The sequence below is a fragment of the Pieris brassicae genome, chromosome 12 (genome assembly GCF_905147105.1).
Source record: "Pieris brassicae chromosome 12, ilPieBrab1.1, whole genome shotgun sequence".
Taxonomy (NCBI): domain Eukaryota; kingdom Metazoa; phylum Arthropoda; class Insecta; order Lepidoptera; family Pieridae; genus Pieris; species Pieris brassicae.
In genome coordinates this window covers 7,779,017-7,803,047 of record NC_059676.1, presented here as the reverse complement: position 1 = coordinate 7,803,047, position 24,031 = coordinate 7,779,017, and the positions used below count along the sequence as shown (strand labels likewise).

At 32.4% G+C, this 24,031-nt stretch overlaps 1 protein-coding gene across 3 annotated transcripts in view; it reads right to left on the bottom strand.

The window, feature by feature from the left end:
• Positions 1–23,452, bottom strand: part of LOC123717255 (Krueppel-like factor 3) — a 31,109-nt gene extending 7,657 nt beyond the window's left edge. The window contains exons 1-6 of one of the 3 annotated variants that reach the window (XM_045673150.1): positions 23,400–23,452; positions 22,877–22,901; positions 22,242–22,407; positions 21,894–21,936; positions 16,069–16,119; positions 11,338–11,419 (exon numbers count right to left, since the gene is read on the bottom strand). In XM_045673150.1, the coding sequence (XP_045529106.1) occupies positions 11,338–11,419; positions 16,069–16,119; positions 21,894–21,905 (145 nt within the window). In that variant the 5' untranslated portion in view covers positions 21,906–21,936; positions 22,242–22,407; positions 22,877–22,901; positions 23,400–23,452. Of the gene's footprint in view, positions 1–11,337; positions 11,420–16,068; positions 16,120–21,893; positions 21,937–22,241; positions 22,408–22,876; positions 22,957–23,399 lie in introns of those variants that run through there. The other 2 variants (XM_045673152.1, XM_045673151.1) reach the window with 2 other exon arrangements.
• Between the last annotated feature and the right edge of the window lie 579 nt (positions 23,453–24,031).

The following is a 24,031-nucleotide window of genomic DNA, read 5'->3' as shown; positions in this document are numbered from 1 at the left end:
ATGTGGTCATTTGTTAATCTAATAGGCTAGTAGGTAGTACATGTATTGTCTTTTGTTAACATAGCTTTTACACATTGAAAGAAAACACTTTTTAACCGGATTAAAGCTATTTGTATTATTATAAACTTATAATTATTTTACATAATTTTAAATTTATCCGACGTTTCGCGTGCTTTACAGCGTGCGTGGTCACGGTGACTATAAAATAAGTAAAAACCTAAAAAATAAGTAAAATTTAAATTTATGTAAAATAATTATAAGTTTATAATAATACAAATAGCTTTAATTCGGTGAAAAAGTGTTTTCTTTCAAGTACCTGTGCCTGACACAAGCCGTAGACTTTTTAGGTCTAAGACAAGACGATTTCCTCACGATGTTTTTTACCCCATTCGAGCGAATGTTGAATGCGAACATAGCCGGAAAGACCATTGATGCACAGCCGGGGATTGAAGCTACGACCTCAGGGATAAGTCGCACGCTGAAGCTAGGCCAACACTGCCTAGGTTCATAAGTAAAAAGTCTGTTTAAACATAAGGTGCAAATCTATAAGTTGACCTTAACATCAACTAGATATAATAGTCAACCGTTAACATAGTTTATTTTAGACTAACGCAGCAGGGGACTGTTTCCAGAGCACGGTTAATAGTATATGCAACTTTGTATGTAATTCCAATTATAACAGCGATCTGATCTAGATTTCATAAAAGCTAACAATATGCTCGGCGAATGCTTGTTGCTGTCACTTGCTGGTTATTTATAACTTAATCCGGCTCATAAGGAGTAGGATACAGCAGTGGAGAAAGCGAAAATTCATAAGTTGTCAATAATATATTTTTTCATAGAACAGAGTGAAAGGGAAAGGATGGAAGGATGTAAGGCTCACCTGATGTTAAGTGACACTCCAAAGGCCAGAGGGCGAGTGCGTTGAAAGTAAGTTCCACATAGCGGGGGTGCGCGGCAAAAAATGCCTCAAAAACGCTTAGTTGTGGAGGTGATACGGGTGGTTCATGGTGGACTCAGATAGGGGTTCTCTCAGCAAGGAGATTCTTGTACACTACGTATACATATCCCCTATTATAATATCTATATTATCGTATCTATCGATTTCTTCATCAACGATATTCTTTTAAAGCAATTAAACGCAAATCTCCTGAATTATACCGGTCATACGTGGGGACGATAAGGCCTCCACTCAAATGCTTAAATTGGGCCCTCGAAGGTCGCACCAAGCATCCAAATTAAGGTTTATCATTGTTTCTACAGTGTCCTAGGGGAGTAATTATAATAAAAAAAGTTAAATCATCTCCAAATTCAGCTTTGTATAACGCAGGACATACAACGACCACTATTTTAGCCTTTACTTGCTTAAGCTATGGCGTAATATGCTTAAGAATATTCATAGCTCAAAATCACCTGAATCACGAACCTCTCCGACGTTCACACCCTTCCTTGTATACCCTCATTTTTACACCATCACACATCACAGCCAAGTTAGGTATTTTTCTTTCAAGGTATTAAGTACTTAGTTAAATGTATTTTATAATATTTAATATTTTTTTCTTTTTGTACGTGTTTGAACCTTTTTGTAAATACGATGTAATCTTTGGCTAAATCTTTTAATATTTTTTTTATTATATATAATTTTAAGTTTTAGCTTAATATCGCAAAATATTGTTCAATGTATTGGCGCCAAAATGAGAAAACCCAATGAACATGATATAAAAATGACAGATTCGAAATTCAAATGTAATATTTTGTTAAATTTCATTTGTAACAGTATTCATGGCCAGACTAAGTATATGTAAGTATTCTAATTGATAATTAAATTAGCTTTTAAAAAACTTTTTAACACATTGATAGAAAACTTTTTGCTAATTTCGTAACATAGAAACGGTGTAATTATTGAAAACTCGTTGTTTACTCCTATTCATATAAAAACATCGAACGATGAGTATCGACCCAACAATTACTAAACTATAAATTCTTAAAAAATATTTAATCAAAAATGATCCAAATTAATGTGATAAATTAGATTAATAGCTGCTATTAAGAACTTAAATTAAAGAGTAATTATTCATATTAAAAAATATCGCGTTTCAGTTAAATATTTGCAATATTACAAGGATTATTATAAAGGATCGTTATAAAAATGATATCTTAAGCAAATTAAAGCAGTATCGTGCGCGGCACAGGCCAACATAATAGGGCAATTTTATATTCTTCGAACGGTCATTGAATATTTATTAATATTGTTTACTGCCCTGTAATTACACCAAGATATTACTTTTACGTAATTTTAAATGCAATAGACCATTTTGCTATTACTGTAATACTATATTTATAAACCTCCGTGGATCCATATCGATTAAACGAAAACATATATTAACAACTACAATATATATAGCTATATCTAAGTCATAAAAAGGCCTAGAGGGATCGCTCTAGGCATCCTTCTTAGGCTTGGAGGTGAACTGTTCCCCTGCCTTTCGTCTATAGGGAGCTGTTCGTGATGTTGGTTTTAGTTTATTGGAGTCGGTATGGGAGGTACCGACTCCCACACTCCCCGCGTCACTTAGAAAAGTCCCCCAGCGCGAGGTTTACAAATGGACATTCAACGGACAAGCAAGATGCTGAGCTTACCTTGGGTTTTTATTAATTACATGTTGGGTTATCTTCTTTTTCATCTCTGTTTCGTATAAAATGCTAATTCCAAGAGAAAAGACCTGGTTTGTGTCCAGACAACAAATTATCCTATGATAATTGATGTGGGTTGAAAATTGCACTCTTTTTTACATAAATAATAACTTTACATATACAATATAGGAGGCGTAATTTCCTGTACATTTATAACAGTAGGTATGTGGATAAGACTTATTTTTAACGTTTAGCTAAGGTTAAAATATTTGCTGTTTTCTCATTACATTATCTAGTAAACTTGTAAAAACCCACACAAAAAGCTTATAAGCAAATCTCTCTCGCTCCGCTTATGACAATGACATCCTTACAAAACAGTGAAACCCGCACGCGCAGCAAATAATTAGCCGTTTGAATTATATAAGCGAATGACACCTATTTCTTAACGAATTTACGTTACTTCACAAATATTGCTGAACATCTCATTCCGTAGCCCTAACTAATGAGACTGTTATGTATATTCAGCCGTATACAAAGTCGTTCATTAAGTATTAATTTAATAAACATTTAAACCAGTTTAACAGAGTGCTTTACAACCCTCAAATTAATCGCTTCTTAAATCAGTCGTTGACTAATCACCCATTAGTAGCGCCATTCTCAATATTCCTCATTAGTCGGTAGCTGCAAGGACACATGGACTATGGCTCCAGCACCTTTTGCCTTATGTGATACAAACCACGAACAGTTTCTCCAAATCGACTCTGAGCATTGTATAGCCGAAGTATGATATGATTCGTCGTAGGCACAGGCGAGACCGTAATCGTCAAGATTGATCGATTGTTGGTTCTTAATATACAACTATTAATATTATTACTATTAATAAACAATCAGACAATTAAACAGATGCATATATATATAGCTCTGAGTACCGTTGTAATAAATGCTTTACAGAGTTCCTGTACCATATAATACAAAAAAAATCCATTAGCACAGTAGATATTAGAATAGGCTAACAATTCTTAAAACGCCGACAACGAACTCGCAAGCCCTCTGGCATTGACTGTCCGTTAGCCTTCAGCTCTATTAAAAATTGTGTATGTAGTATGTACAAGTGTACACACGTAAGTGAAACTTCTTTATGACCTTATGTTTCGAAAAATGATCTACGATATGCAACTTTACAGAAATTGGTTAAATAAAGTAAAATTAGACAAAGTTTAACAAAAGGCTTTTATTATCATAGACATGAAGACAAATAATACAATTATTTCATTTTACCTTATTACTATGAATATTTACAGAATATGATTAATTGTAATAGAGTTATTACAATATCATTGTTATCGTTATTATATATTTTTGTTATTAATGGCTTCGAATCGCTTCGAATCAACCGTGGTACGGACCAGAAAAAGATAGCGCGTAACGGAAAAATGTGACGGTAAATTTTTTCCAACGCCGATAAAGAAGTTAAATTTCAAAACAAATATCATTATCATAATTTTAAATAACTTAGAAAAATAAATACCACGATAACACCCAAGTATTAGAATAAGAGATATAATAACTAACTTTTTTTAGAAATACACTGAAATTACAATTAAAATAAACCCTTTGATTTTGCTGATCACTTAAGATCACTTGCAATAGAAAACGGTCAAGTCTAGTGGTGGGAGTAAGTCCGCTTAAACGACACGCTAGCCCTACTCCGCTGGAGAATGTACTCTTCAAATCAATCGTGGTAGGAACAAGAAAGTGATGGCGCGTAACGGAAATATGTGACGCGTAACAGAAAAATGAGACGGCAATTTTTTTTCCAACGCCGATATACAAGTTTCACTTCAAAAATTACGTGAATAGAAATAAATAACTAATATTTAATAGAATAAGGGTTCGAGCATTCGTTTAATGATCGTGTTCCCTAATTTGAGGAAATGCTTCTCTAATATGTAATTAACACCGGCGATTTCCACAATAATTTACGTTAAATATAACGTAATGCCGCGCCTCTTCCTGTTTATTAAGTAAACTATTATACTAAGTAGTTCCCTTGATTTTCGTATGCCTAAACACGAAAGGTTTGATTTCTTATAGCGTTTAGAATTCAACAACTAATAGACATTTTCTGAGGGCTTACAGATCCATGTTAAAATATACGGGTTTTTGACATTCGGGAGTTATTGTTTAGATTTCAAAAGCGAATAGAAACTTGATGAGGGATTAGGTTTAGACAAACGGAGATGAGCAGCGCACGTATCATGTGCAGATATGTCAGATGGAGATAAAAAATGAGTTACCGAATGGAATGGCCCAAAAGGACAATGAAATAAGGGCAGACCAAAAGAGCGATGGGCCGACGAGAATGGGCAGCTAGTTTATGGTGGGAAAAGTATAGACTTATAATAATAAATACCTTTTATTTCGTATGAGTTAGTGTAGGTTTTTGTGCTCACCTACTGCTTTCGAGCGCCTTTCAAAATCGTTGTTGTAATTGTTTTTTTTTTGTGTATGTACTATAAATTGCTGTTTACATTTTCGTGCCCATTAAGCCATTAATAACAAAAAAATATAATAACGATAACAATGATAGTAATCATTCTTAATGAAACTCTGTAATCATAGTAGTAATAAGGTAAAATGAAATAATTATATTATTTGAATTCATGTCTATGATAATAAAAGCCATTTGTTAAACTTTATCTAATTTAACTTTATTTAAAGAATTTCTATAGGTCATTTTTTCGAAAAATACTAATACTAAACTAGTTCACGCACACATTTTTTATTTTTTCATTCATTCATACTTTTATAAAATCTAATCTGTGAAAGGATACTTCTACATTTGTAACGTGTTCACATATTTTTTACAAAGCTTATAATTTTGTATGTCATGTTTTTAAGTAGATACAAAAATAAAAAGTATATCGTCTGAATTAAGTGTGAGTAACGGCTTATTATTATTATTATATAAAGTAAGGTTACTTAAAACCAATGATTTTAACCACAAACGAACATAGTTAAAAAGCAGACAAATGCTCCGTGAACTAGGACACCAGTATTCATTATACTTGACCATCGCATTACCAGTAATTGTATTAACACGAGAATCCAGTTAAATATAACGATCGCTTAACTTAATCGACCTCTTTATCGATTGTGGGTTAAGTGACAAGCGTGCGCAAAACTTCTTAGTAAACATTTATACAAAATCTAATTGTTTTAAGCACAACAGTTGGCGCGGCCGCAAAGTAGGCGGAAAATAATAAACGGTTCATATATAAGAGTCTTTCATACAACTTTGATTTTGTTCCCTTTGAATTCCCGGTTCCTCTTGACCCGGGGGGTTCACGTGCACAAGTGTTATTTAAAGTTGGCGTTGATGTTCAGTAATACAGAAATACAGTTAAAATAATCATAATCGCTTTCGAGCGATCTCTTCCAGGCAACCACTGTGAGAGAAAAAAATAGAAAAGGTGAGCGCAACAAGAGCAAAAATTATTTTGCCAATATGGAAACAAAAGAAAAAGAAAAAAAGGAGACATGAAAAAGAATAAATGTGAATGTATAAGAATCGCTATAAGTTTGTAACATGCGACCATTACCTCAATTCAAAACGGTCGTTTTGACCGTGATCAAGATTCCCTTCTTCACACTTTAAACACTATTAAAAATCATAATCACCCATTAATTTGCAATCAAATTATATTCGTTTGTTTTAAACAAATTATTCGTATATTTAATAAAAAAAATTATTTAAATGAGTAAAACCTATTAGTATAACATTTTTATATTTTAATAAGCTTTTATTGCATTCCGCATTAAAAGCTTATGAAAATAACGATTGGTTTTACGCTCACGTATTGTGCGCACGTACCTAAGATTTCTGTAAATATTTCGTGATCATTTGTAAATGATAGGCAAGTAGGTGATCAGCCTCCTGTGCCAGACACACGCCTCTCGATATTTTCTTTCACTGTTCCAGCAACTGTTAAATGCGCACATATAACGAAACTCCATTGGTGCACAGCCGGGGATCGAACGTATATCAGTGATGAGAGTCGCACACTGAAGCCACTAACCCAACACTGCTATATATATTATATATCTTTAAGGGAAATCCCTTTTATTGATGAACACTTTGTTGCATTAAATATTTGGTAAATATATATATATAAAAAAACAATTAAGCTACAACCTTTTCTAAGGCAAGGTCTAAGGTAAGCCGGTTTCGTCACGATGTTTTCCTTCACCGTTCGAGCTAATGTTAAATGCGCACATAGAGAGAAAATCCATTGGTGCACAGCCGGGGATCGAACCTACGGCCTCAGGGATGAGAGTCGCACGCTGAAGCCATTAGGCCAACACTGCTTAATACATAATTTGGTACATATACATCCAGATAATATGAATAAAGGAGGCAACGGACGGCCTTATCGCAAGCAGGGCAAAAAGAAAACAAGCAATACAAGGGTAAAGTGCAAATGCAACAAACAAATTCATATTATTTATTTATAAAGGAAAAAACGAAAAGCTAATCTAAAGAGACATGAATCACGATGGTTCTAAAATACATTAAAAAAATATATACAATTCCAAAAAAAAAAGATTAAATATATGGGAAGGATATTAAGAGAAGGATATGTAGAAGGCTTTTAAAAGCCAATGGTATGGAATCGAGGAGCGTATTCCATAACTCAATGGTGGAGATCCTAAAATACTTATTTCATACTATCAGACATCCAACTGCATTGAGGTAGTGAATACGGAAGTAGATTCGATTCTCGTCGTGTTAACTAGAGCTTTCTACCGTGTTCGCTTAACGAGGTTTAGGCTCTTGCGCAAGAGCTTATAAATCAACCATCGGACAGAGTTGGTTACTGTATTCACTGATGCGTAATCTCGCATTGATTAATATATATTTTTATTTATATATATATATATATATATATTTAATATTTTTTATTCATCCCCCTTGTAAATGTTTGAAACTTTTTGTAGTGTATTCCATCTTTGGCTATATCTTTAGTAAGCATAATTGCTTTTCTTGTATAGTACCTACCTATGTTATTTTACTTATTATTAAAAAATAAACAAATAAGTTTTGGAAATTGAATTACGCTCGGTCAAAGTTCAAAGAATTTTTGATAACGATTCAGTCAGATTTAGATTCAGATAAAATAATTATTAATAACTAGCGGACCCGACAGACGTCGTCCTGTCTTAACTATGAATATTTATTTCGAATTGGTATAATTAACTAAAAATACTTTATGATATACAACATTCTTTGTTTGTTTTTCTGGCGCGTATATAAATAGTTTTGTTGGTGTTCCGACATATAACTGGCCATGTGAAAAACATGGATTTCCAAGATTAATGTGACAACCAATTAGCGACTTTATTTTATCAATATAATAACTCCGATCGAAGCATTTATTTTAAACGATATTCTTTATTCTTATAACCTCTTTTACGGTATTTGCAGCACGCATTGTCAATGTTATGTTAAACGCCATATTTTTTTCTTTGATAAGAACCTTCTTGTGACAATAACAAACACAACAAAAAAAGATTTAGCGCAATCAGTAGCAAACGGCTGGTTCACGCGTGACGCCATGAGCAAGGGAATAGGGATTAATTTATATATATAGATAATAAAACATAGAATGCGATTTTTTCGCACAATGCGTTTAAAGTTTTCTTAGGACATAATTATATATAAGCTATATTTAACTCAAGTACTTAAAAACTCAAAACAATTATCACTGTTTCATATTACATTGTAATGACTACAACATATAGTAGATATTCTTTGTTTAGAGATATAGACCCTTAGGATGCCTTGTTAACAGGCGTACAGTCAAGTGCAACAGTAAATCTTGTTTAAGAACAATCTATGTTACTGGAAAAGCGGAAAATCAGTTAAATTGTCGACTGGATACCCAATGTAGGCGGATACATGATTTTGGCTGAGGACAAGTCAAAAGACCTATAAACCGGACAACTGCTGATTTGAGACAGCGCCGGACAGGGAAAGCCTGTGGAGTGAACGATGATAAACACATATAATTGTAGCTATTGAAACACATAAAACTGTGATTCAAATGGTTCTTGACAGTTATAGGGACATGGCGTGACAGCGTGTCCAGACAAGTCCAAAAAAATTGATAACTCGCCGTATTACACGAACCAACTCGAGCCACTTCCGAAGTCGTAAGCAGTTTTATCTTTAAGCACATTGAGGTTCCGAAAACAAACATTGAACTTGGATAACACCCAGATAAGGAAAACTAAAATAAGAATAGGGCGAATGAGGGCAGAATGAAAGGGCCTGGAGAAGCCCTTTATCGGGGTACGGACATAAGTATGTATTTGTACATTGTTTTGTTTGGACATTGTATGTGTATAAGAAAAAGGAACTTGTCTGAAGCAAAAGTCATTTTGTGTGTAAGTGAACTCAGAACATGGCACTCATATAGATCTCAATTTTTCAGTAAAATCTAGGGACAATCAATATTAAATATGGAACGTAGCTCTCATAATTATGCTATTGATAGCATATTTACTAATGTATGGAGTGAGATTTAATTTAAGAAATACTCACAGTGGTTGCCTGAAGGAGATCACTGGAAAGCGATAAGGCCGCAAGCTGACCTCATTTTGTTGAATTTTTTTATTTGTAAAGTATTTTTTGCATCGATGTGTAAATAAATAAATAATAAATTCCGTTAGGTCTTTCAGAAGCTATTGAAATTGAAGCATCATCAATATTCAAGGATATGTTAATATGAGAAGAGAAAGGTATCCTAAAATACCGAGCCAAATCCTTGTAACAACATCGTGAGAATACTCCTATACGCACTATCGCGACATCACAAAGCGAGACAATACAAATTGGGAAACCGGCCATTTCCATAAATGCTCTATCCGTAAATCTATCTGCAGCATGCATCAGGGTTGGCACTTCTAATTTTTCAACGTTCAATATTATAATTAAAAAATATAATAAATAAATTAGCGGTGCGACAGCATTTTTAGGTCTGGGTCCCAGATTTCTGTAACTATTTCGTGATCTTCTGTGAATCTAAAAGCCAAAAAGTTGATCCTTTTGTGCCTAACACACGCCGTTTTGGGTGTAAGGCAAGCCGGTTTCCTCACAACGATCGAATGTTAAATGTACACATAGAAAGAAAGCCCATTGGTGCACAGCCGGAGATCTAACCTACGACCTTAGGTCGATGAGAGTCGCATGCTGAAGCCACTAGGCCAACACAGCTCAATATTAAAAATGTTCATTTTATAAAACTTTTTTTGAAATCACAATGAACGAGTCAATTTTTTTTTATGTACATCAGATGGGTGGATTATTTATTGATAATTACTAAATATTGTCTGAAAATATCGAAATAAACTAAAAATAATCCTATATTAAAGAAAAAGGTTTTCTACCGTCATAAATTTCGATTTTTATCTCAAACTTATAGCAATAAATATTGCGTGACAACCCTACACGAATAGCCCTTTCACTAGATCCTCTTTGGTTTAATTAAAGCGATAGTTACGCAATGTCGTATCTATTAAATATGTAAATGCCTATAAACGGTTTTGAACCACATTTTGCACGAATAACGGCGAATTCGGACACCTGTACAATATTATCTGTACTCTACATACGAGAAAATAGTAATCTGTGCAGTAAAATCTATTTTGTAAAAAAATTATATAAAAAAGTACTATTTTTCTAAAATCTTAATATCATAAGTACAATTTACAGTGTTATCGAACGGAATTCGGACATTGTATTACATCATATATTGCACATTGTATACAGGAGATATTATATATACTCTAGATACGATAAAATAGTAATCTGTGCAGTATAAGAGAGACCTATTTTGTTTAAAGTTGTCATAAAAAATTAAAGTCTATTGTGCTAAAATCTTAATATCGTAAGTACAATTTATCCTGTTTTTGTTATGGAAACGAATTCATACGTATACAGGTAATATTATCTATACTCTTACGATAAAATAGTAATCTGTGAAGTATGAGTAAACACTTCAACTTGTGTTGTTTTCTTTAGGCTTGTAACATCTTAAGTCATCTTAAGGATCCCAGGTCCAAAGAAATTTGGATTTCACAATATCACGGATACAGTAAATCCGGGCTAGCTATAAAATGTCTAGGTCATTATATTCCGGTATCGTAATGTCGAGGTTTTTGTTTACTTTTACATAATTTATGACTAACTAACCCGCCCTGTGATGTATATTGCAAAGAACTATTAGTTCACGTGGCATACGTGGATTAATACATTCATTTCAAAAATAATATTATATACATATATTTCTTTCATACAAGTTGAAATGAATGAAAAAAATATTTTTTTCACAGACAGATTTCTTTTTCTGATTCGTGATCTTTTGTTTTTTTTTCTAATAGACAAGCCGTCGAGATTTTAGAACCATGCCGGTTTCCTCACAGAGTTTTAAATATATATATAGAAGGCACATAGAAAGTACTTTGGTGTACATCCAAGGTTCGAACCTACGACAATGGACGAGTGTAATACACTGAAGCTACTGGTACTGGTAATAAGTCTCTTCAATATGATCCAATCAACAAATATGGATATTTTCACTAATAATATAAACATGTTCAATTTAAACATATGTAAGTAAAGGTATATACAATATAACTTACATGGTCTAGTTCGGCGACGTGGCGTCGTGGCCCGCTTTAGACTGAGATCAACAGGTTCCAGCTGTATGGGTGGAGTGCACGCCTGCAACAATTAAAAGCTAAAATATTATGAACATCACCCATCGATGATTTTTTTAAAGTAAAAAAATTATGTAGTATTTAGAAAAGCGTTTGAAATCTGAACATTTGAAACCGTGACTTAAATACGATTATTATATATTATTTATAGATATATATATATATATATATATATATAAACAAAGATGAACAAAAATTCTTATATATATACTCTCCAGACTCCAGACACGGTCTCTGCTGTATTTCATACCTAATTGTATAATTTATTACTAAAATGGTTTGGTTTTTTTAATAAAATGGCACATTTTTTTGCGATACGATCACTTATTTATATCATCAATGGCGATTATTATACTATAGCGATTATATGAATATTGTTTACATGTGATAAGTTTCATTCACCACTTAAAACTCGCCGTATCTACTATGTACTAATAAATGACACGAAAGCTTTGATGACTATTGTATATGTTATCTGTGAAAATTATTAAGAAAACAACCAACCATAACATACATCACAGAATTCAAAGCATTGTTTGCCTTAGACCTGAACCTATATAGAAACTGGGTCGCCGAAGACGTTACCCTATATAATCTAGAAATAACTGTTAAAATAAAGTGAATCGAACCGACGACCTAGTACAAGTAAACAAAAACTCGTGAGTGGTCCCACTCCCAGGCATTGAAGATGAGCCTTGCGTAAGTTTCGTGATCACAGACCACGCCTTGTGAACGTAACGAGTATGGCTTCCAGTGGTAGCGATGTTTTGAAATCAATTTATTTTATCTTCTACATATGTAACAATAAAAATATAAAACAACAGTCAAGTAAATGCATGTTCAATTTCTTAGGGACTAATGCTTTAATATTACTACGTATGAAAGAGACCACAGAATACATATTTTTAAAACAAAATTTAACTTGTATCTTATAGTTATTAAATAAACATAAATTAGTGGCTTCAGATTTAGATCGTTTGGCAATCTAATAGGCAAGTACGTGATCAGCCTCCAGTGCCTGACACACGCCGTCAACTCTTGGTTCTAAGGCAAGGCGGTTTTCTTACGATGTTTTCCTTCACTGTTCGAGTAAAGAAAGACCATTGTTGCACAGCCGGGGATAGAACCTACGATCTCAGGGATGACGCTGAAGCAACTAGGGCAACACTGCTCGCTGCTTAATTAGTTATTGTTATAAAGTTTAAATTTACTATCGAATGCATACTTTTCCATATTTGTCTTTAAAGGTTTATGTCAACTTCGTCATAAGTAACGACAACGACGAGACAGAAAGTGTTCAGTCCAATCGAGAAATAGTATTTGTTAGCTTTGAGGTGGATAACCATGCTTACTAACTTAGCACGACCACCTCGCAACATAGATTAATTATTTTGCTATATTCCGTAATATGTTGCTGTTTTGTCAATACTGCAACGTGATAGTGAAATATACAACTTCGCCCCTGTAACTGCAAATATAATTTCGCTTCGCAGATTTTAGGTATTTCCTACCACAGCACCACCACCAATATTTATTTATTTATTAACACTTCGTTACATTACAATATAAAACAATAAATTGAACATAATGAATTGAAAAGGAGGGCAACTGGCGGCCTTATCGCTTTCGAGCGATCTCTTCCAGGCAACCACTGTGAGTAAAGAAAAACAAAGCATTAAATACTTCTAATTTATAAGCTATTAGTAAGTATAACCCGGAAATTTCACAGCACAATTGTAGCCAGAAAATCACGCCTTGACAGTAGTTACACGTAAATCAATTCCAAATCGTATCTGGCGTCGTTGTATGTTTTAATTAAATCGGTGTAATAAGACTATCTTGAGTTTGTTTAATTATTTACATAAAATACAAGAGAAATTTATGCGTTGGAACATAAATTTGCTAAAACTTTATCGGTGTACCGTAAGACCGACTAACATTACAATAATAAAAGATCTTATTACAATCTTTGCAAAAGATACTTTTACAGTAAGAATATTTGATTTTCATCATGCCTTTTTATTAGTTATACTGCATAGGTGGGTCCAGCTACATGCTATGTCCGCGATGTTTTGTACGCGTGAAAGAACATATTTTCACACTCCGCCGGTCCTATACACGCTACTGGCGAATAGTCGTGTGCTAAGTCGATAAAAAAATAGGAAAAATAATTAGTATAATTTACTTTTCTTACAAAAAAATATATGTAATAAATAGTATTAAGTTTACTTTGTTGTTTGCAAGAAACGATCGCTTTTTTATTTATTATTTTATTATTATGTCGATAAAAAACTCGAATCATAGAATGACAGTATTAAAATCCTATCACAGATTAACATATTAAAATGGTAACTGATTTTTGTTTAAATACATAGATCCAATAACGCGGCAATTTTTTTTATTGCTTTATCTGTTCTTTAATCATACTTGTGAACGGGTGCTACTTGTGGTGACTGGTCGGACTTGAATTCGTGTATGCGGTGATGTTCGTTATTTCGACTTTGTATTTGCGTATTATTCCCACGAGAATGTAAGTGCGTGCACCTATTTCACCATGCCTACTGCTGATAGAGGACACATCTTTGTTTTTTTATTATTATTAATTACCTAAGATATCATGTGGAACATGGTGTAACGGTTGCAACTACTTATAAACATTTTGTAGAACAAATAACAACTATTAATTAAATTATTGCCAGTTCTTCTCGTCCGTTTAACGCCCATTTATTTGAGAACTGGCAGTAAATGTAACATAAGAAGCATTTAGCATTTAATATAGTCATAAGTGTATATTGTGTTACCAAAATGAATAAATGATTTTGGAAACTTTCAGAAGTATTATTTTAAAGCCTGGTATCAGCTAATATCTATGAAAAGTGTGTGCTATATAAGAAACGAACGTGGACTGAGCTAAGTGGTGTCATGTAGCATTGACTATGCTGAAACTACAACGAATTTATGTGAATCACTAGTTTGTCACTGTCAAATTCTTTATGTTGAATAAATTTAATAGTCCATAGGTTTGTCTTTATTATAAGTTTCTTTTTCATATTACAGAGGGCAAACGGGCTTACTTGATGTTAAGTGATGCCGCGCATGGACACTATCAATGCCAGAGGGTTCGCGAGTGTGTTGCCGGCCGTATAACTATTATTACGCACTTGGCTTGAAGGACCCTAAGTAGAATTAAATTAATATGATTTTAACTGTCACAATTTATAGTCGAGCCTATTACCTGCACACCCTGCAACGACGGAAGCTAATTTCCTAAAACCTTACTGTTTAAAATACTAGTTATACTATATCAAGATAGTCACAGTATGCTGAATATATAAATAGGTATTTCACAAGAGTTAACAGTTTGTAAAACTAAACACGAAACGCGCCATTGTCGTCAGAGTGACTAATCACAGACAGTATTTCCATTGGACCAATCACAATCAAACGAAACGTTGGTTTTTGTTATACGACCTCACACGTTTTTTTAGATACGCCCCAAACCCCAAGGAACAATATCGATATAACGGGACATGACTAGTAGAGGCGGGTCGCGGGTGCGGCTACTTTCGTAACATCCGATGTTTCCAATTACAAGTAGAAATCGTATATGCTATAATACTTTTACACTCAGAGACTCAGTGGTTATTGCAATCTACTTTTTTCGATTGACATTGCATGGTATATGCCATGCAATGTCAATCGAAAAAAGTTTATTATGTTGTATTAGAAATTTAAACAATCTTTAACTCTCCGTAGATTAGTTCAGATTTAATTGGTCAGTGTATAGACAGAGGTTTGAGTTCTGCAAAAGTCTTCAAAAGATTATAGACAGACTTCCTTCGTATACTTATTCCTCACAATGGTACCTTCATACAATTTAATTTTCAAAACATACATAAAGATTCTAATACCAAATAATAAATTTTCGAACAGCCCCTTGGTGCGTTGGGAACACTACGTCTTACGTCCAACACGTAATATGAGTTACCAGGCTTCCTTACTACCAGTACCAAACAGACAACCTCACGGTTGAGAATCGTTCACCTAACCTAACACGGGTCATACCGATACATATGCCAAATGCAAATTGGCTACCAGATAAGTGACAAGCCAATGGTTCATGATTCATATCGAGTCAACTTAGCGAGCGTGTTCGCGTGTTCATTATAGTGTTCGAAGTTCGAAGCAATTTCGTCTTGGGGTTAAGATAAAAATATATAAAAAATAGATAAATAATATTGGGTAGCTTAGGATGGGAATGGACTCTCATCCCTTAGATCGTAGGTTGAATCCACGGTTGTGCACCATTGGTATTTCCGTTTAAGTGCGCATTAAGATTCGCTCAAGTATTAAATCGTGATGAAACCGAGTTGCCTGTGTGTCAGGTACAGGATGAGGCTTATCTATTCACTATTATATTGACAAATGATCATGAAACAAATACAAAAATCTGAGGCCCAGACCTAAAAGGTGCACTTACCTAACAATGACTAATCTATGAAGCTTATACTAGGAATATTTATTTATTAAAATGAGTTCAACTGTTTTCACTAAACTTTTCTCTCTTTCCGACAAATTATATTTACGCTATGAAGAAAACATATTTGTACTTTTATAAAAAAATATAGTGTTAATACATATAAATTACATTACCTCCATAGTGGGCAGCATGTCGCATTTGAGCCCTGCGCCCTCGAAATCATCCTGCAACAAATATGTTATTATATAATATATATAGATAATTGTTATATAATTATTATTAACCAGTTTCAGTGATAAATATAGTTAACAATTAGAAAAACAGATATTCTTTAAACACTTTCAGAGATTTAGGGTCTGTTTCACAATGTGTGGATAAAGTATCAAATAGCTCTATGCAACACATAAATCATTTGGAGGATAAAAGTTCCGAATAAGAAACTTCGCGTTTCATCGGACTCATAACTTATGATGGACTTTATGTGACGAATCACGCTATGTGACAGTCGTGAAACAACAATAGCGTTTATCCTACCAATAAGTAATAAATAGCTTATTTGGAACTTACGTAGAACTTATCCGTAAATCGTGAAACAGACCCTTAATGTCATAAATACGGACTGCACACATTCTCTGCGTATATAGTATTGTTGTCTGTTTTAATTGTCGTTTCGATTCAATATAAATTTTGTACTATAATTAATTAGACTGCAAGGTTTTTCTAAATAAATTTATTTCGTTTAAAATATTACGCGAAGGAGAAGGCTAATCATATTAACAATAGTTATGTGTATGACTTTTAACGCAAACATCTTCATTGCGTAAATACAATTATTCTACACGTACTACTTGCCCGGCAGGTGGGTCTTTTATTTATATTTTTTTCACTCTGTTGTTTACATATTATATAAAATTAAGCGCACATTGCAACGCGATGTTAAGGTTCAAAATGTACTCTGTACGGTAAATATTGCTATTGGCCAGGAAGTTTCAAACCAGCTCGCGATTTATGGTATTTGTTTTTAAAAAAATATACAGCAGAGCAGTGTTGGTTTAGTGGCTTCAGCGTCCAACTCTCATCCCTGAGGTGGTAGGTTCGAACCCGGTTATGCACCAATGGACTTCCTGCCTATGTGCGCATTTAACACGCGCGTAAGATGAAGGAAAAGAACGTGAGGAACTTTGCCTTAGAGCCAAAAAATCGAGGGCGTCTTTCAGGCCCAGTTGGCTGATCACCTACTTAGCTATTGACAAATAATCATGAAATAGGTATAGAAATCTGAGGCCCAAACCTAGAAAGGTTGTACAGATTTTTTATTTTTTGAAGTGAAACTTCTTTATCGGCGTTGTAAAAAATTTACCGTCACATTTTTCCGTTACGCGCCATCTTTTTCATGTCCCTACCGCGGTTGATTCGAAGCCATAACAAAAATATATAATAACGAATGATAGTAATAATTCTATTAAAATTAATGAAATTCTGTAATAATCTTAGTTGTAATAAGGTAAAATGAAATAATTGTATTCATGTTATGATAATAAAAGCCTTTTGTTAAACTTTATCTATTTTAACTTTATTTAACCAATTTCTGCATATAGTAGAATATTTTTTGAAAAATAAGATCATAAAGAAGTTTCACTTTTTACGTGTACACTAGTACACGCACACATTTTTCTTATTTCTACTTATGTACCGTTTAATGACGTTGTGGTTTATGACATTTTCCTTTGAACCAGTAATGTAGAGGGAGGGTAAAACTTGCTGAGTTCCTTGCCCGTTCTTCTCATAACAAGGCTTCCTGATAGTTTTGGAATGGAAGGCGTAGTCTTGCTCTTTCGCGATGTTTATAAACCTTTTTGACATTCATAAGCATGCGCTAAGACGCAACTAAACCGAATAAAGGTATTTTGAATTTGATTTTGTAGCGCCACTGATTTATTTTGTAACTAATTTGTATGAATTGTATTGTACATATATCTGAACAAATAAAGAATTTTGAATTTTTGAATTTGAATTTTGAACTAATATGAGTAAGAAAACATTCAACATACAATTCTCAAATCAAGGTAAGAACCTACTAATAAAATCTCCGTCACGCTAAATTTATTAAACAGTTCGATTCCAATATTTCAATCGAATCTTAGACTTATTTATTACGAGGTAGCCATGTGTAGCATCACTTTACATAACCTCCTCAAAACCAGTTAAAGATATATATGTTATTGAATATTAATCTAATAAGTTTTTATATGCAATAATACTGGTCATATCAGAATTATCACGGAAAAAGTAAATGGTTCGGTTATTGACTATAATTCAATTCTACTTACATAATTTATAATCTACATTGTATGGGAAGAGACGAATGGATAAAAAAAGAAAACTGAATTAAGAAGAGTAACTAAGGTTGCTGATGTCACAATGAAGGCTTGCCCAAGGCAAGGATAAGAGCAATAGGGGAAGACAATTCAGAAGGACAAACAAAACATCAGGTGGTACATAGCAGAGTGACACAGTGCAGACATAAATAGTGGCATTTGGAGGAGGCCAATATGAAACACAGTTATCTAGAAATGAAATGATTATAGAAAAATAAATGTATGTAAATGTAAAGTATTTGAAATAAAAGGCTTTTAAAGAAAATACTTTTTTACAGAATTGAAGCTATGTATTATTATAAACTTATATTACTATAAAATAATTATTTTACATAATTTTAAAATTTTCCGACGTTTCGCGTGGTTTACAGCGTGCGAGGTCAAAGGTAAAAAAAAGTGTTTTCTTTAAATGTGTAAAAGCTATGTTAACAAATGACAATACTATAAATGGCTTTTATTACTATTATTTACGGCATCAATTTTTTTAGATGATACAAAACTTGCTAGGCTATAAAATATTGAGATACGAGAATTCCTACAATGGTCCACTATGTTTTAATTTAGCAATAATGATAAGATATTGTTTCTTATCTAAACTCCGTCTACATATTCTAGTGCACCATTTAAAGCGTTTATGGTTTATCCCTACGCATTTTCAGTGCGAGAGGTGGTTGCGCAAGCGCAAGGATTGGAAGAGAAAGGCGACAAATGGGAGCACAAATTGGACATCGCTGTCCTTGTCTGTGAGATCGCCGTGGGAACCTAGCATTTTGCTTTCACTACCCAAATTTATTTGGAGACCCTGACAAGGCCAGAAAAATTGTGTATAAACTTCCTTATTGGTTTAATATGTAAATTTGGATCTTCCTTTTATTTTAATATTGTTCATATTCATAAGTGTACACGATTATTCTTATTATTCGTTTTTGCCGCGCACCGCAGTGGCGGTGGCATCACATAGTGATGTGAAACCAGCTACTGTATTACCAATTCGACTTAGGGCGCTTCGAGAAAAGAGCGTACCAATCCGGCAAAGCACTCAGAGCCTTCTGGCATTGAGTGTCCACGAACGTTGGAATCACTTAACATCACATGAGCTTCCTGCCCGTTTACCAACAATAAAAAAAAATTACGTAAAAGTTCGATCGTATCATTAAAAAAAACTAAACATTTACAAACTCAAAAGTCGCAACCAAAGTCAAACATAAAAGCTGTAACAGGCATTAACACACTATGGCATAAGATGTACTTCATTATTTATAACTCAAAATACTGTAATTATGTTGGTAGATGTAGGGAGACAAGTGTACGTTAATTCATTTTTAATTTATTTGTATTTGTTGGTACTAAAATAAGTCTTTCAGTTATGGACTAAAATAGAATGTTATTTAAATGGAATACATTATTTATTTTATTTAGGTAAAATCACAGGCGGAAGTAAATATAAAAATGTGCAATAGAAACCGTGTGGAATCAAGCAAGATGCTATTAGAGTTGAAACGAAGGTCGACAGATGAGCGGGCACACCTTAACTGTAAGGTTGCCTTCACATATAAGTTTACAATTAAAGCATATATATTTATACTACTAACATATCTTTAGTGATATAATAATACGAAATGTCTGAACATTTCTTTATTGAACTATATTTTTGATACGTGATAAAATCATTTCTAATGTCGTAAAAAACTGTACATTGTTATCGGATATCTAAACACAGTTGAACGGTCTTATAAAACGCGGATTAAAGTTCGTTACCATGGTAACAATTTAAAGGTAACCATGGCAACAGTGTTTGGATTGGAAATTGAATATTAATTAAAAATTTATTTGTAAAGATCTTAATCTGATACATAATGTTTATTATATTGTCATAGTTTAAGGTATATTAACTTTATGAGAATCTATTAAGTTTTAGGCAAGCCAAATTGCGATATATATATATCATTTTTTTGTTTAGTTCAGTGTTTCTCAATCATGATTGTGCCATACATAATTATAGAAAAATTAATTGTCACTTAAGAAACTTAGATAGGTTTTAGGAAGAAATTACTAGGAATTTGTTAACAAAACACAATAAGTAAACTTTCCAAACTACATAATGGAAAAAATTAATTCAAATTCCAAATAATTATAGTAAATTTTAGGATAGGCACTTAACAATCAAATTATCCCCAAGTGGGACATGGGCCCCACGTTGTAAAACACTGATTTATGTAATTCTGCTCCCAGTATGCACGATACCTAAGGTAACGACTAGTTTTTGTCTGTCCGTTCTCACCTCAAAGTCGGTCACGTAATCATTAATCACGATTGTGCCTTTAAAAGGACACGATGCAACTAATTTAAAAATAGATGATTCCGTAGGTTTTTAATAGATATTAATTCTACAAGAGTGCTCTCTTAACTCGTCAACTTCTCAAACGTGGCGTCAACAATTTTGGATTCCCCAATTCGTCGGACTACGAATTGTTATCAGCTACAACATGATTAGATCAAAGAAAAGCTATTTTTTGCTAGGGTTATCTTTCACCAGGTCTATTCATTGGTAAAAATATATGAAATTATATGTATTATTGGATAAATTCAAATATAACTGTAAACTGAAAATTGTTATCAGCACCTTCTGCCTTGTCGAGTTTATTGGCGAACTCATTTCTCACTCTTGACTACAAATCGTCATAGAAAATTAACGAGTGTTTTGTGAAATTTCGTATGGAAGTGAAAAAAAATCGCTACAAGGTCTTAGAATAGTAATTTTGCATCGTAATACTACTTGCTACTGGCTGAGAGCTTTCCTGATGCTCGCTTTAGTATTGACACTGTCTAAGTAATCTGGAGTTAGGTTTTTATATTAAATGATATAAAGTTGTGTAATGACCGAAGTAAATAATGGCTTAAAATGAAAATCAATATAGATATTTTATAGATTAACCAGATGGAGCTGGATGCTTGAAGAAGTTGTTTAAGGATGTCCTACTATAAGCACAAGAACTTTTCACCACGCCAAAATTGACAAAGTTACGCGACACATTTATTAATAAATATATAATAATATAACGGTGTTTCAAAAACTGCCCTCAATGACCTTACAGTGAGGCCACAGCTGATCAGTAAGATGTTAGCCTCAATTAAGTTGCATAATATCTAATGTAAAAGTTATTAGTACAGCAACATAAATATAACTAGACTATGATATAGAAAACCGGTGAGTTATGTAGTATCACAGAAACATGGTTAAAATCCCTAATTTTAATTTGCTTACTAAAATACTTACTAGCCAAGAAGAAATATACAATGAATAAAGTTATGTTATTAAAACTGAGGACTTCTTAGGAAAATTAAATATATATATATGTGTGTGTGTATATTTAATAATATATAGTCACTGTTATAAAAAGAATATCATTATGAGTTTAATATTACAATTTAATTGCCTAATTCTGTCTTCTTCAGCAAAAAAACCACTTAGAAAGTATACATTTAAAATAAAAGAAAGACAAGTAAATATTTTGAGATATTAATCTTTGTACTGTATTTTAATTTTAGCATATTTTGATAAATCATATAAACAAGAAGGGGAAAGGCATGTGCTATTAGAAAGTAAGAAATGTACTTACCATGTAAACCATTAAGTGTTGTTATCAGTTAAGAGATTTGTAACTGCAAAAAATAATATACAATAAATTATATAGAATAGTGTAGTATGTTTCTGTTACTAATTTAAATATACAAATAATGGTTTTTCTTCGTTTGATTTGTTTTCTTAGTAATAGAGAGCTAAAATATACTGTTATAAAGGCAAAACATTTGTATTTGTAATGAATAAACTCAAAAACTACTGGCCTATTTAAAAAATTATGTTATTCTTCCATCATTAATATGCTACATTATCCCTTAGTAACAGGCCTTTTTTATTTTGTAATACTAGTATTTAAAAATATCCAGATTTGTTTAAAAATACTTACAAAGTAAATACTCCTTCATTATCTTCATAATACTATATTGATATACTTAATTCACGAATACTGGCCTTAAAATAGGAATGTTTGTTTAAATTTCACATTTTTATATTCCTTTAAAAAAATAATATAAGTTTGCTTTGTTGACTATAATTTCTAATTTCTTGAGAATCTGAAACAAAGATATTGTTTACAATGTCAGATATATGTTCCAATACATTAAAACATACTGACTTACTACAACTTTCTATATATTGTATCAAGTCTTAACCTCCTCACCATCACAAAATAAAAAAATACCACCTCATTTGCAATGTTTTGGTATTTTTTTATTATAAAATAATCATCATCAGCAAGCCAGAAATTTTTTCATTAAATATGATTATTATTTAAAACAATGATATAACTTAGATTTTTTTAAACTAAGCCCTTTAGATCACATAAGGGGAATATAATTATTATACACCCACATCAACAAGTAGGAAGTTGTTTGAATAGTTTTTAGAAATGTAAAAAGTGTGATGGATATTTCTTACAACTTACTCTGAAAAATATATATTAATATTTATTATTATAATACAGGAATAAGTTATATATAGTTAGTTATGTTATATTATTATCTTTGGATTTAACTATCTTACCCATCTAAAATATCCTCAGTTTTCACTTCAAAATGCACAAAATATGAAAATTAATACATACTAACACTTATTAACGTATAATGATAGATGTAAATCAAGTTTAAATTATCTTTTTTGTTACATAAATTTTATATACTTTTAAAAGTATTTTAACTGCATTCTTGTAAGTTAAGTTCAACTTAGCTAAATGAAATAAATAATAATACTCAAACCGTCATAATAAATATCTATGTCAATTGTCAAAGTCAACAATTAAAAAAATCATCTGAAAGCGATTATATATATATATATATATATATATATATATAACTATGTAACTGAAACGTAAGTATGAAACTTAATTTAAATAATCACACAAGTTTGGAAACAATTATAATTAAAATCCAATCGGTTTGAATATAATGTTTACATTCCTTTTTTTTATATTACGTGCCCAAATATTATAATATACAGCTTACAAAAAAGGCAACTAAAAAAAATATTAAATTAAAAGTATTATAAAATCAAGTGTTTTCTTATATACCGTAATATATTTTATAAACCGGATTTACGCACGGCAAAGACCGTTACGCGCCCGTAGCAGCCTTCTATTACTGCATAACTAATGTTCAGTGCGATAGTAAAATATGACCAGTAGTTAAGCAAGGCTGAATTAACTTTAGTACAACGCTCCGCACATTCACAATGCCAGCAAAGACAATTACATACAAAATACTCAGAATGGTCGGTACTTTTTGCTTTATTAAATTATTTCAATTTTAAATTAGGAATCGTGTCGACCGCTCGCTATTAATAATTATTGCTTATAGCCAATGAATAATTTATAAAATGACTCGGCCCTAATTGTACACTATAAAATTATAATGGATTAGTATTTTATGGATTTAAGTTATTGCTACGTTTGTTGATAGCGCCCTCTTGTATTGCCTAGAGAAATTACTTGTTTTTGAGAAAACCTTACTTTTGCGTTTAGATGTTCATTATATTATATAATATATTTTTTATCTGTAGACATTCTGACAACGTTACATATAACAATCAAAAATACAAAACTCCGCTAATCTTATTATAACAAAAACTTGCAACTGTGTACAATTTTAGATGGCGCTGATTGACAAAAAGTCCATCAACCAGAATTAAACTGTATCGATACAA